The sequence below is a fragment of the Sinocyclocheilus anshuiensis genome, unplaced genomic scaffold (assembly GCF_001515605.1).
Source record: "Sinocyclocheilus anshuiensis isolate Anshui unplaced genomic scaffold, SAMN03320099.WGS_v1.1 scaffold491, whole genome shotgun sequence".
Lineage (NCBI taxonomy): Eukaryota > Metazoa > Chordata > Actinopteri > Cypriniformes > Cyprinidae > Sinocyclocheilus > Sinocyclocheilus anshuiensis.
In genome coordinates, this window is record NW_015551041.1 from 480,816 (window position 1) to 491,592 (window position 10,777).

At 38.3% G+C, this 10,777-nt stretch overlaps 1 protein-coding gene across 1 annotated transcript in view; it reads left to right on the forward strand.

Annotated features, from left to right (window-relative positions):
- The window catches only part of LOC107661451 (very-long-chain 3-oxoacyl-CoA reductase-A-like), a 14,904-nt gene extending 4,528 nt beyond the window's left edge, over positions 1-10,376 (forward strand). The window contains exons 2-11 of the mRNA XM_016451041.1: positions 3,348-3,394; positions 4,236-4,311; positions 6,193-6,300; positions 6,624-6,688; positions 6,778-6,822; positions 7,145-7,179; positions 7,647-7,728; positions 8,088-8,153; positions 8,998-9,147; positions 9,238-10,376. Of these exons, the coding sequence (XP_016306527.1) occupies positions 3,348-3,394; positions 4,236-4,311; positions 6,193-6,300; positions 6,624-6,688; positions 6,778-6,822; positions 7,145-7,179; positions 7,647-7,728; positions 8,088-8,153; positions 8,998-9,147; positions 9,238-9,345 (782 nt within the window). The 3' untranslated portion in view covers positions 9,346-10,376. The remainder of the gene's footprint in view (positions 1-3,347; positions 3,395-4,235; positions 4,312-6,192; positions 6,301-6,623; positions 6,689-6,777; positions 6,823-7,144; positions 7,180-7,646; positions 7,729-8,087; positions 8,154-8,997; positions 9,148-9,237) is intronic.
- The last annotated feature ends 401 nt before the right edge of the window (positions 10,377-10,777 follow it).

Below are 10,777 nucleotides of genomic sequence, written 5' to 3' on the forward strand. Positions count from 1 at the left end.
AAACTTTGGTTTTTTCCCTTTTTTTTTTTTTTGGCAGGCATGTGACTTTTTGCTGCTATTTCTGATATTGTACCCTCTCACCCCCACATCGTTTTTTTTTCATCTTCTTCTTCAATCCACCTTTATCCGAGTATAGATGCTATTTTGGGTGCTGAACTGCTCTGGTGTGTAGTTTCTCCTGCTGGCCATGTGACTGGCTTGTGCTATTTAAAGCACGATGCTGCTTTGGGGGGAGTGGGCGGAGGTGTTAGCATTCTGCAGTGCTACCGAGCCAAAAACGGTAACGGTTCATTCATGGAGGGAGAGAGAGAGTGATGCGACAGATTGCATACAGTAGCGGTCTGAATGTGGACGGCTGAATCTCCCTTCTTCCCTCTTTTTAATTACACGACACTGGCCTCCGATGCGTTTTTTGAGCCCGTAAGCACTGTTTTCGTTCACGACTGTCCTCCGCTGCAAGCATAAAATCCCTGTTCCATAAGAACCGGTCAGCTTTTTCTTTTTTTTCCCCGAAGGCTCTACAATGAGCTGGGTTGCTGGGGGATTCAGAGAGAGAGAGATTGAGGGTGAGCGGGCAGCATCTTGTTGGTATTCAAGTGCTGCGGCTGTTCCAGACGAGGCAGCTATTTTTACTCACTCGGCTGCTTTTTTTAGCGCTGGAATATTGAATCGGAGGAGGGCCAGTGCGCCTGTGCGGCTCCGTATTTCTTAACGTACTGTTCGTGAAAGTACCGGAGCACGACTGCTCGTGCCATCTCGCTTGCAAAGGGGGCTGTTCTGGGCCTATTTTTATACATTTGTTTTGTGCTTTTAATAATGTTCATGCTAACAAAAGACTCATGCTCACAGACGTATCAAGCATCTGTGGCTTTCATAGTGTAGCCACTTACATGCATCTTCATGGTTTGTCTCAGATTTAGGTGTTTCTGTGGGATAGTTTTGGGTTTTGACAGGCGGCTGTTTATTTATGATCAGTCTCTTGCATTAAAATCGTCTCCCATAATGCTCCCCAGGTATCTAAGTAATCTAGATGTTGATTAGTCTTGGACTATGTGTCAAATTTTGATGGTTTATGACTATAGCGATGGATTGATGGCCCACGATGTGGCAGAACATGTTCTTGTCCTTGCATGGAATTCTGGGAATTGTCCCCAAGCCCTTCTCACTCCATGTTTGAAGTGTTCTGGTGTATGTGCACACTCTCACAATTGACTTTAAGCTTGGAATTCCTCAAGTTTAGGGAAAATGTGAAACACGTGCCACATCTTTTGTGAAAGGAGAATGTTTCTAAGAATGCCTCCAATAGCGTTTTACTGTTTGTTCTGACTTTTTGAAGGATTTGTGGCTAAATTTGGACGTTTTTTTTTATCAAACGAAGGAAGTATGTACAGTATTTTAGATGTTCATAATGAGTTTTGTTCTTCAGCCATATCCTCACAATCTCTTTGCGGTTATTCAGTGGTAGTTCACCCAAAAATGAATAATGTCATTTACTCACTCTTGTGTTGTTCAGAACCTGAATTACTTTCTTCTACAAATCACAAAATATGGTATTTTGAAGAATGTTGACAGTCAGACAGTTTTGGTGATCATTGACTTCAATTGTATGGACATTCCTCAAACTATATTTATTCTACAGAAGAAAGAAAGACATATAAGGGCGAGTAAATTACAGAATTTTCATTTTGACATGACCTATCTCTTTAATGTAGTTTGTTCCATTAAGACAAACTAGGATGTGCTTCATTCTTAGGATGAATTTGAAAAGGAGCTTGTGAATCACTTTGTCCTTTTGTTCCTTCTGTCTTTAGTTCCAGTGCTCTCGCTCCTGTTGTCGTGCTCTCTCACTTTCTACCCACATCTGACTTTGCGCAGTCTCCCATTCCCCCCTCCACCCCCCTTCTCCCTATGGTTTCTATTTTTAGCAGCCCCCAGGATCCCACCTCACCCCTCCTGTGCTGTCGTGCTCTACAGACGTCATAACCCCCCCCCACTCTCCCCCACTGCCCTGTTCTTGCGAATGACCACTGCCCATGCCACCCTTTGATCAGCCATCACACACTGTGTCTTAATGCTCGCTTTTTGTATTTCTACGTTTTGCAAAACAAGAGCATCATGGGACATTGAGATGGGCCTCTGTTGAGTGTTGTAATTTATTTATTTTTTTTGGAGTTTATTAGTAATATTTTATAGTATGTGTCTGGTCAGACTACAAGCTGTTTTTAGGTCAGAGTGAAGTGCTATAGAAGTAAAAAAAAAGACTTGTTAATGGCAAATCCATTCAAAGTCAGATTTCTAGGTGGATTTATGGTCACTAAAAACGTATTTTGGCTCTCAACGAATGGTTGTAAATGTGAAGGGTGTCATTTCTGTGCCGCTAGAGTCACTAAATTGAATGTCAAATATGACTGTTTTCGAACCTGTCTCCCATCTGATAGCCACACCCCCGACTCACATCATTGGTTGAGCCAGTGTTGCTGGTCAGAATTTTAAAATGACAAAAAATGTTCTTAAAATGCCTTAGAGTCACAGTATTTATAGTTCTTGAGGAAATCAACCTAGAAATGGCTTTCATATATTGTTTTATTTTTTTAATGTGTTTAGCTGAGATATACAAGCCAGTGTTGCCATGTTGGGCTTGTCGTGATTCTCAAACAACAAATGCTTTGAAAATGCCACAAGTAAGTGTTTACACTTTTTGAGGACATTAACATAGAAATGGTTTGTTTAGCCTATTGTTGCCTTCACATGTTAGGCTAAGAGTATTTTAACATCAAAAATTATGCACTGTAGTTTTAAGAAATAACCGTTGCGTTGTGTGAAATGAGGCTGAAGTAAATGATTAATACTTCTATCATCTGCCATTGGTTGAACTTATAGCTCTGCCTTAGGCCCATTACTTGAGCCAGGGTTACCATGTTGAGCTGGGGTGCATTTCCCAAAAGCATCATTAGCTAACTATGGTGGTAACTAATTTCCACTGAACTCTATTGGTAACGGCAGAACTTGCGACCTAGTTGCTTTTGGGAAACGCACCCCTGGTTGGGATTCTCAATGTCAGTACTTGCGCTTTTCAGGGAAATCAACCTACAAATTGCTACTTTGAACAGTTTTTATGTATTAAGCTGAAATATAGTAGTGCTTTAACATTATTTAAAATGACACCCTTTAATTTTATATTCCCTTAGATGGCAGTTTGGCAGGTGTAGGATTGTTTTGATTTGAACTTGGTCTATCCGAGTAAACTTTGCCCAAATTTACCATTTGACAAGTTTGTTTTTGTTGCAAAATGAGTAATTAAGCTGCCGCAAACACTGATCCTGTCTCTTTCTTTCTCCTTTTTCCAGTTGTGACGGGAGCCACAGATGGAATTGGGAAATCCTATGCGGAGGAGGTAAGAGTTTCTCTTCTTATTTATCTCTTCGCTCCACGGAAAGCACAGTGACTCATCACAAGACAGAGGTTTCACTCTGAGGCCAAGAGAAGGAGGGTGTCTAGAAGACTGCTGATGGAAAGACCTGTTACCTCACATAACTTGTACAGTTAAAAGCCGTTCTTTCATGTCACTGCTCACTCCTGAAGTTAACATTCAGCTTCGTCTTTAGCTTTTTCATAACAGTTAAAAGTAAAGAGAGTAATCCACATTTGTGAAAAAGAGTTACTGTCTTCAAACAGGTTTCCCTCAAACACTCCCCTCTTTTGTTATTGGTCAAACAAACAAATAGTCCCACCCCTAAACCCACGCCATTGGTAGAGCCACTGTTGCTGTGCTGGGCTGGTCAGAATTCAGAAAATGTTTTGAAAATGACACAATGTTTAAATTTTTCAGTGAAATCAAGAAACTTCTAGCTTGCTTCTAGTTGTTTTTACATATTAACCTTAGGAGAGGATATTAACCTTTTTTTATCTTAACAAAAATTTGATATTTTGTCTTATTGTCTGTTAGATATTATATGGTAATATTTCCGCCTCTCTAAAAAGTTCTGTTATGTTGGTACAGTTGAAATTAAGTTAATCCATATTTAGTTGTAGAATTCTGAGGAAAAAATGAGTCAAATGTTCTATTTTATATTCCAATACTAACTCAATTATGGTTTTTACCATGAAAATGGCCAAAGAAGCTGACATGGGCCACTTTTATGAGATGTTTTAATGGCAACTGTTAACAAATGCTTTGCAATGTTTCTCTTTGTCATAAATGAGGTGATTTAAACTATCTTCTCTCTCTCTCTCAGCTTGCTCGACGAGGATTCTCCATGATGCTCATCAGCCGTTCCCAGGAGAAGCTTGACGACGTGGCAAAGTCTCTCGGTCAGTATTTGGCCATCTGTGTGTGTGTGTTAGCAAACCGCAGTGCTCATCTCTGTGAATGACAGACAGTCCTCCTGATGTTAATGAAATTGGGTTTATTTTTAGCCCTGGCCTAAGAGGCAGGGTGGGGGCCTGGTTCACTGACTGGGCGGAGAGCTGATGCAGCCTGGCAGGAGTGCACAGTCAAAGGTCCACGCTGAGCTCCAGGGGTCATGCACGAAACTTCTCCGAATAGGGCCGAACCACTGTTTGCCTTCCCTGTTCCAGTAAATGTGAATTCTTTAGATGCTAGATAATTGCTCGGATGATGTACATGTAACATGAAGGTTCTTCAGTCTGGGCCTTCAGCCTGTCACTGGTCCCCTGAGTGCTGTATGGCCAAACATCTACCGTTTAGACCAATCAGACGTGTGAAGGATCACAACCGATATTGTTCCGTCAATCATCAACCGTCAATCATTCATTTGAGGCATTGTTGAGGCTTTCAGTGTAAAAGCAATTTCTGCTTTATCTCTTCATATGCTATGAACCAAGCTAGTCTTTGTAATATAATATCATATCATATCATATAATATAATAGTTATTAGTAAAGTTAATATTGTGTGCTGTATTAATTATTGTGCGAAGAACTATTTATTTACTATTATAGTATGTATTAATATTTTGAATAAGCTAACTATTTTTATTTAATTAATTTCAGTTATTTAGTTTGCATGGTTCAACATTTCTAATTTTTGTTTTTAATCTTATTTTTTCAACTTTTTCAACTACAGAAAATGTAATCTTTTAGTTGTCAGTAATGACGATATACAGCTATTTTATATGAAATAATTATAATAATTAATTGGTAATAAAATAATAATAATTTATTATTATTATTATTATTACTATATCCTCCCCTTCCTTAAATTTTTAAGGTGCTTATGCCTCTTTGTCCTTAATTTGCACTTTTTAACCCTCCATTTATTTTTGGTATGAATGGAGTATGACAGGCCATGAGATTGTGAATGGGAGATTTTTTTGTACTCATTTGGCCTCAGTGTGTGCACTGAATAATGAAGTAACAATGCCTTGCCGGAGTTTCTTAACTCGCTCTTGAAAGCACCCATTTTACTCAAACACTTTGTCAGGAATCATTTAAGCTCCATATGGATGCAAACAGTTGTTTTTATTAGTATAAAATGTTACTATAATCAACTTTTAAGCTGTCTTAAATGTAGCCGCTTAACTGCTGAGGTTGGAAGGGGGAAAATCCCAGTCTGCCAGTACCACAGTCGTGCTGGCATCACAGAATGGGTGGGAGGGGGGAGGTTATGGCTAGTCACGAACCAGAATGTAATTTGCCAAATCTGGTTCTCAAACCTCACATTTGCATTGATTATCCTCCATTTGGGGTGTTAGGAGTCACCCAGAGCAGTATCCCACAAGCCCCCTGGCCAAAAAAAAAAGACTTCGGAGCTGATTTATGTGCATTCTTGTTCTTAAAATAAACCTTCGATTAAAAAAAAAAACGCTTCTTGCTGCGAGACTTGAGAGGAATTTTCCTCTCATAACTCACTGGAACAGTGTTTAGACAAATGAACCTTTGGACAATAAATTCTAATTGCTGCAGGCACCTCAAACAAGCAGAGGAGGGGAGGGGAGATGTAGGAAGTTCCTCCGACAGCCTTTCTTTGGTACGCAGCGCCCCCTGCTGAACATAAATCTGTGTTTTGGTGCAATGGGCAAAGTCCCAGAGAAGTTATTTTTAGAACAGCAGCAATAGCAGGGATGCCTGATCTTGGACAGAGTTCTCCAATGCCAATATTATGTCTGCAGCTGGAACGATGAGCATTTGCATTGTTTCTTTGCATTAAATGTCTTTTATGTCTCTGTTTACAGAATGCGCATATAATGTGGAAACAAAAACCATCGCGGTGGACTACGGTCAGATTGATATCTATCCTAAAATCGAAAAGGGTCTTGCTGGACTGGAGATTGGAGTCCTTGGTAAGTTTCTTTTACGTCATTACATCTTGTAAGTAACCCAAACCTCAAAGTTGTCGGAAAGCCGACACGCACACAACTTTCATTCACGATTCCCTGTCAGTGTTGCTTTGAAACCTCTTTTATTTGGCCTCATCTTCTCACAAAGGTTTTTTTTTTGTTCACATGAAATCGTGATGGGTTTTTTTTTACCATGTCGTTTAGAGCTCACGTCTCATTCCTGATGCTTTATCGCCACCTAGTGGTGATTCTTAAAACATGTTTATTTCAGATGCAAAATCTCAGTCATATTCAACCATATCTGATTTTCTATTTTTGTCTCATAGTGAACAATGTGGGAATCTCATATCCATACCCTGAATTCTTCCTCCACATCCCTGATTTGGAAAACGTGAGTAATTTCTTTGTCTGAGACGGAAGGTTTAATTATTAGAAGCCATTGTCGTTAAGAAATATTCACCTGTTAATTTCCGTTCGCAGTTCATCACCAACATGATCAATGTCAACATCACCTCAGTGTGCCAAGTAAGTAAACGCAAACAACATATTGGGCTGCTGAAGGGTTTCGGAATTCGTAATTTTGAAAATTCAAAATTAAAATTTTAAAAGTACTGTAACGTGACCGCTTTGTTGTACTCCTCCTACTGTTGTACCTGTTCTCTCTCCCTGTGTTTTGCTGATCTCCACCAACGCTCCCCGTGTTCACCACCCACGCATTCTCTCTCTCTCACTCCCTTTCTCTCTAATGCAGGAGTGATATATTAGTGTTTCAGATTTTTTATGTTGTCTCAAGTCATTTTGGAGCATGTGAGAACTCGTTTTTTTTTGTCCTATTTTCTCTCTCCAGATGACTCGTCTGGTGCTGCCCAGAATGGAGGCAAGGTGAGTCCTGGTGTACAATATAAAAACATCCTTCCAGCATCTTACTGGAATTCCTAACACAGCCGCTGTCACTAAAAAGGAATTCAGTGCAGCTTTTAAAAATAGGGTTTTCCCCTCCCCTCCTGTTCCCCTCCCACTCTTTATGTGAAATTGAAAAGCAACAATGCACTGATCCCATTGGCTGCTGCTGAGTCACGTGCAACTCTGGGGCCTATAATGGAGCTGGGCAAATTTTGTACAAATAGGTCCAACCCTCTGCACTCCCCAGCACTCTACTGCGGCTGCAGGGGTACTGCATGAGAAAGCTGGTGCCATGGCAACACACATGGCGACCATCATTAGATGTGAGTTTTGAAGTACAGTGGGTGACGGCGGCTTTCAGGTTTCCACAGCTGGAAATATACCCTATTTGATGTCAATGTCAAATGTGATTAGTTGAAATAAAGTTAGCTTTTTTTTCATTGCAGAGCTAAGGGTGTCATCCTCAATATCTCCTCTGCCAGTGGCATGTTCCCCGTCCCACTCTTGACCATCTACTCCTCCACCAAGGCGAGTGTCTTCACAATATACTTCCCAGAGATATCAGTGGTCATAATTGTTTCAGAAAAAAACTTTTCAAGTTGTTAGTACTGAACAATCTAAAGTTAAGTTATTACATTTATTTATTTATTATTTGTATCAGTTGATATTGGATATTTAATAGTGCTCATTTTCATTTGCTGTCTTTTAATGCTCACTTAAACAGAATTTTTAAAAACACTAATTAAATAACGCTATACTGTACTCTATAATGTACTATAATGTTATGATGCCTTAATTTACATGTTGCATTTAGAAATTATTGGTTTTATTTTTAGTCTTATTTATTTATTTTTTGAAGTTGATTTTTACTTGTCATCTTTCTATAGGCTTTTGTGGACTTCTTCTCACTTGGACTTCAAGCAGAGTACAAGTGCAAAGGGATCATCATCCAGGTGAGAGAACCAGCATTAAATTAAATGATTGTGTTTTGTTTTTTAAATACATAATAGTTCAAAAGTTTCAGGTCAATCATTTTTATTTATATATATATATATATATATATTTATTTATTTTTATTTTTTTTAATTTAGCAAGGATCCGTTAAATAAACAATGAGAGTAAAGAAATAAAACCGTAAAAGGTGTCAATTAAAAAAAAAAAAAAAAAACTTTCTTTTTTTGAACTTTTTTTTTTTGAACTTTCTATTTATCAAAGAACCCTAAATAAAATGTATGACTGTTTCCATCAAAAATATAAAGCAGCACAACTGTTTTCAACATTAATAACAATAAATGTTTCTTGAGCACCAAATCGGCATTATAGAAGGACTTCTGAAGGATCGTGTGACACTAAAAACTGGAATAAATTTATTCTGGAATAAATTACTTTTTAAAAATATATTAAAGTACAAAAGTCATTTTACTATTTCCATGTATCATTACTATATACCAAATATGACCATTTTTACAGAATTTTCTATTAAATGCATTCTTAGTGAGCATAAAAGGCTTATTTCAATAACATTAAAAATCTTACTACCCCCAAACTTTTGAATGGTAGTGTAAATACATCATCAGTTACCAAGAGACTGTTGAGGGCAGTACATAAATACACCAAGAACTGTACTAATTAGTTAATGAAGTTTTTGTTTTTTTGTCTTGTTGACTCTTAAGGTTTTTGTTTATATCTATCAGATATGAATAGTAAAGATTTTGCCAGATCCAGCCAGCCTAAAGTGCTCTTTTAGTCAGAAGTCGGAACATTTTCGTGAATAACATCAAATCTTTCTGTCACCAGAGTGTGCTGCCTTTCTTTGTAGCTACCAAGATGACGAGGATCAGGAAGCCTACCCTGGACAAGCCCACCCCTGAACGCTACGTAGCTGCTGAACTGACTACTGTGGGACTGCAAGACCAGACCAACGGCTATTTCCCTCACGCCGTCATGGTGCGACAGCCTAAACATCTCATCCAGCAGTGCTTTATACATTCACTGACCATGTTTTCTCCCTAACCTTCTTATCTTTGTGTCCCACAGGGCTGGGTGACCACCGTTCTGGCCCCCATCAAGCTGGTCCTCTACCTGGGCCTGCGCATGAACAAGGCCCAGCGCGGCGGATACCTCAGGAGGAGAAAGCTGCGATAGGTTGAGGACATTGTGTGATGGAAACCAAACTGGATGAGATGTTTTACAAAACACATGTACTGAGATTTGAGATTCACTTGGAGTCGTTTTGAATCTCACATCTTTGAAGTGCTTCCTCTTACGTAATGTATTTTTTTGTGTGTTAAATGTTGTGTGTTTTTGTTCTCTTTGGATAAATATCTGGACATGCTCACGTTCCACAATGACTCATTATTATTGACTTGTTGCTGGTTGCCAGAAATGGAGACCAATCTTCTTTATAGGGTGAGAGAAGTGTGTCGGGAGGGTTTTGTGTCCACTGCTGTTGTAAGCAGAGGGTTATTTATATGGTGATGGTGTTTTATATTTATTTAATTACTAATTATGCATTTTCTTTTTATCTGGGACTATCTGTTTGCACTCTTGTTAACTGCCAATAACTAGTTTGCATTCATGCCTTAGACCTTCTAATGAGTGATAAATGGGTGCTGGCCTTTCTTATCATTAATTTAACACATTAAGCAAATCTATAGTGGCTATTTTGGGATCTTGTACTGTATCAATATAAAACCAAAGGTCTGATTTAAGTGTATTTTTGTACATTGGCCTTTTTCAGGCTTTTCAGAGTTTACCTGTCAGATTTGGTTTATTTAAAACCTGTGCCTTTTTATAGAATATAAAACTTGGTCACGTTTATTGAAAGGAGATCTAATACATGTTTACATGATGTTCTCCATGCACTGAAGACTTAAAGGTGTGGTGGAATGTCACCCGAGTGTCTTGGGTTTCATCCAAAGCTGGATTTGAGGAATACCTCCATAGCTTAGATCTCTGTATGATTATTTACGGACCAGTGCAAAGTCCAGGTGGTTAAACCTCATTAGTCGTCCCCTGGTTTAAAACTTGAATGTTCTTATTCCAGACATGTTGAAGAGTGGAACACCATGTGCTGCTTTACTGATGCATGACAATCTGAAATCTTGTTTGTTAATAAAAGTGATTTCTGTATTGATTTTGTATTTGTCTTTTTTAATAAATTTTATGATGCTGCATATGGTTTTGTGTCTTTTGATGGATTTAGATTTCAAATGTTAACAAAGAGACTTCTAATACGACTGGCCTTAATTCAACACTGATCTATTTACATTAAATCATGATGGTTTAAAAGAAGTTTAAGGGTTCTGATACTTTTTTTGTACTCAAGGAAGGCAGAAATATATAGATGCATGCTATGTTATTCTTGAAACATTACATGATTTAAATCTTTTACGGAACCGAACACAACCTACAGAATTAAATTTACTACAAGGAAATTAATTTCTCTTGAAACAAATTTATGAATGTAATCAACATTTTAATGAGTAACTGTAATTTAATTGCACTTTTTTTCTCTCAGTAACTGTAACGTATTGCCGTTACATTTATTTTGTAATTAAATTATGTAACGCCATTA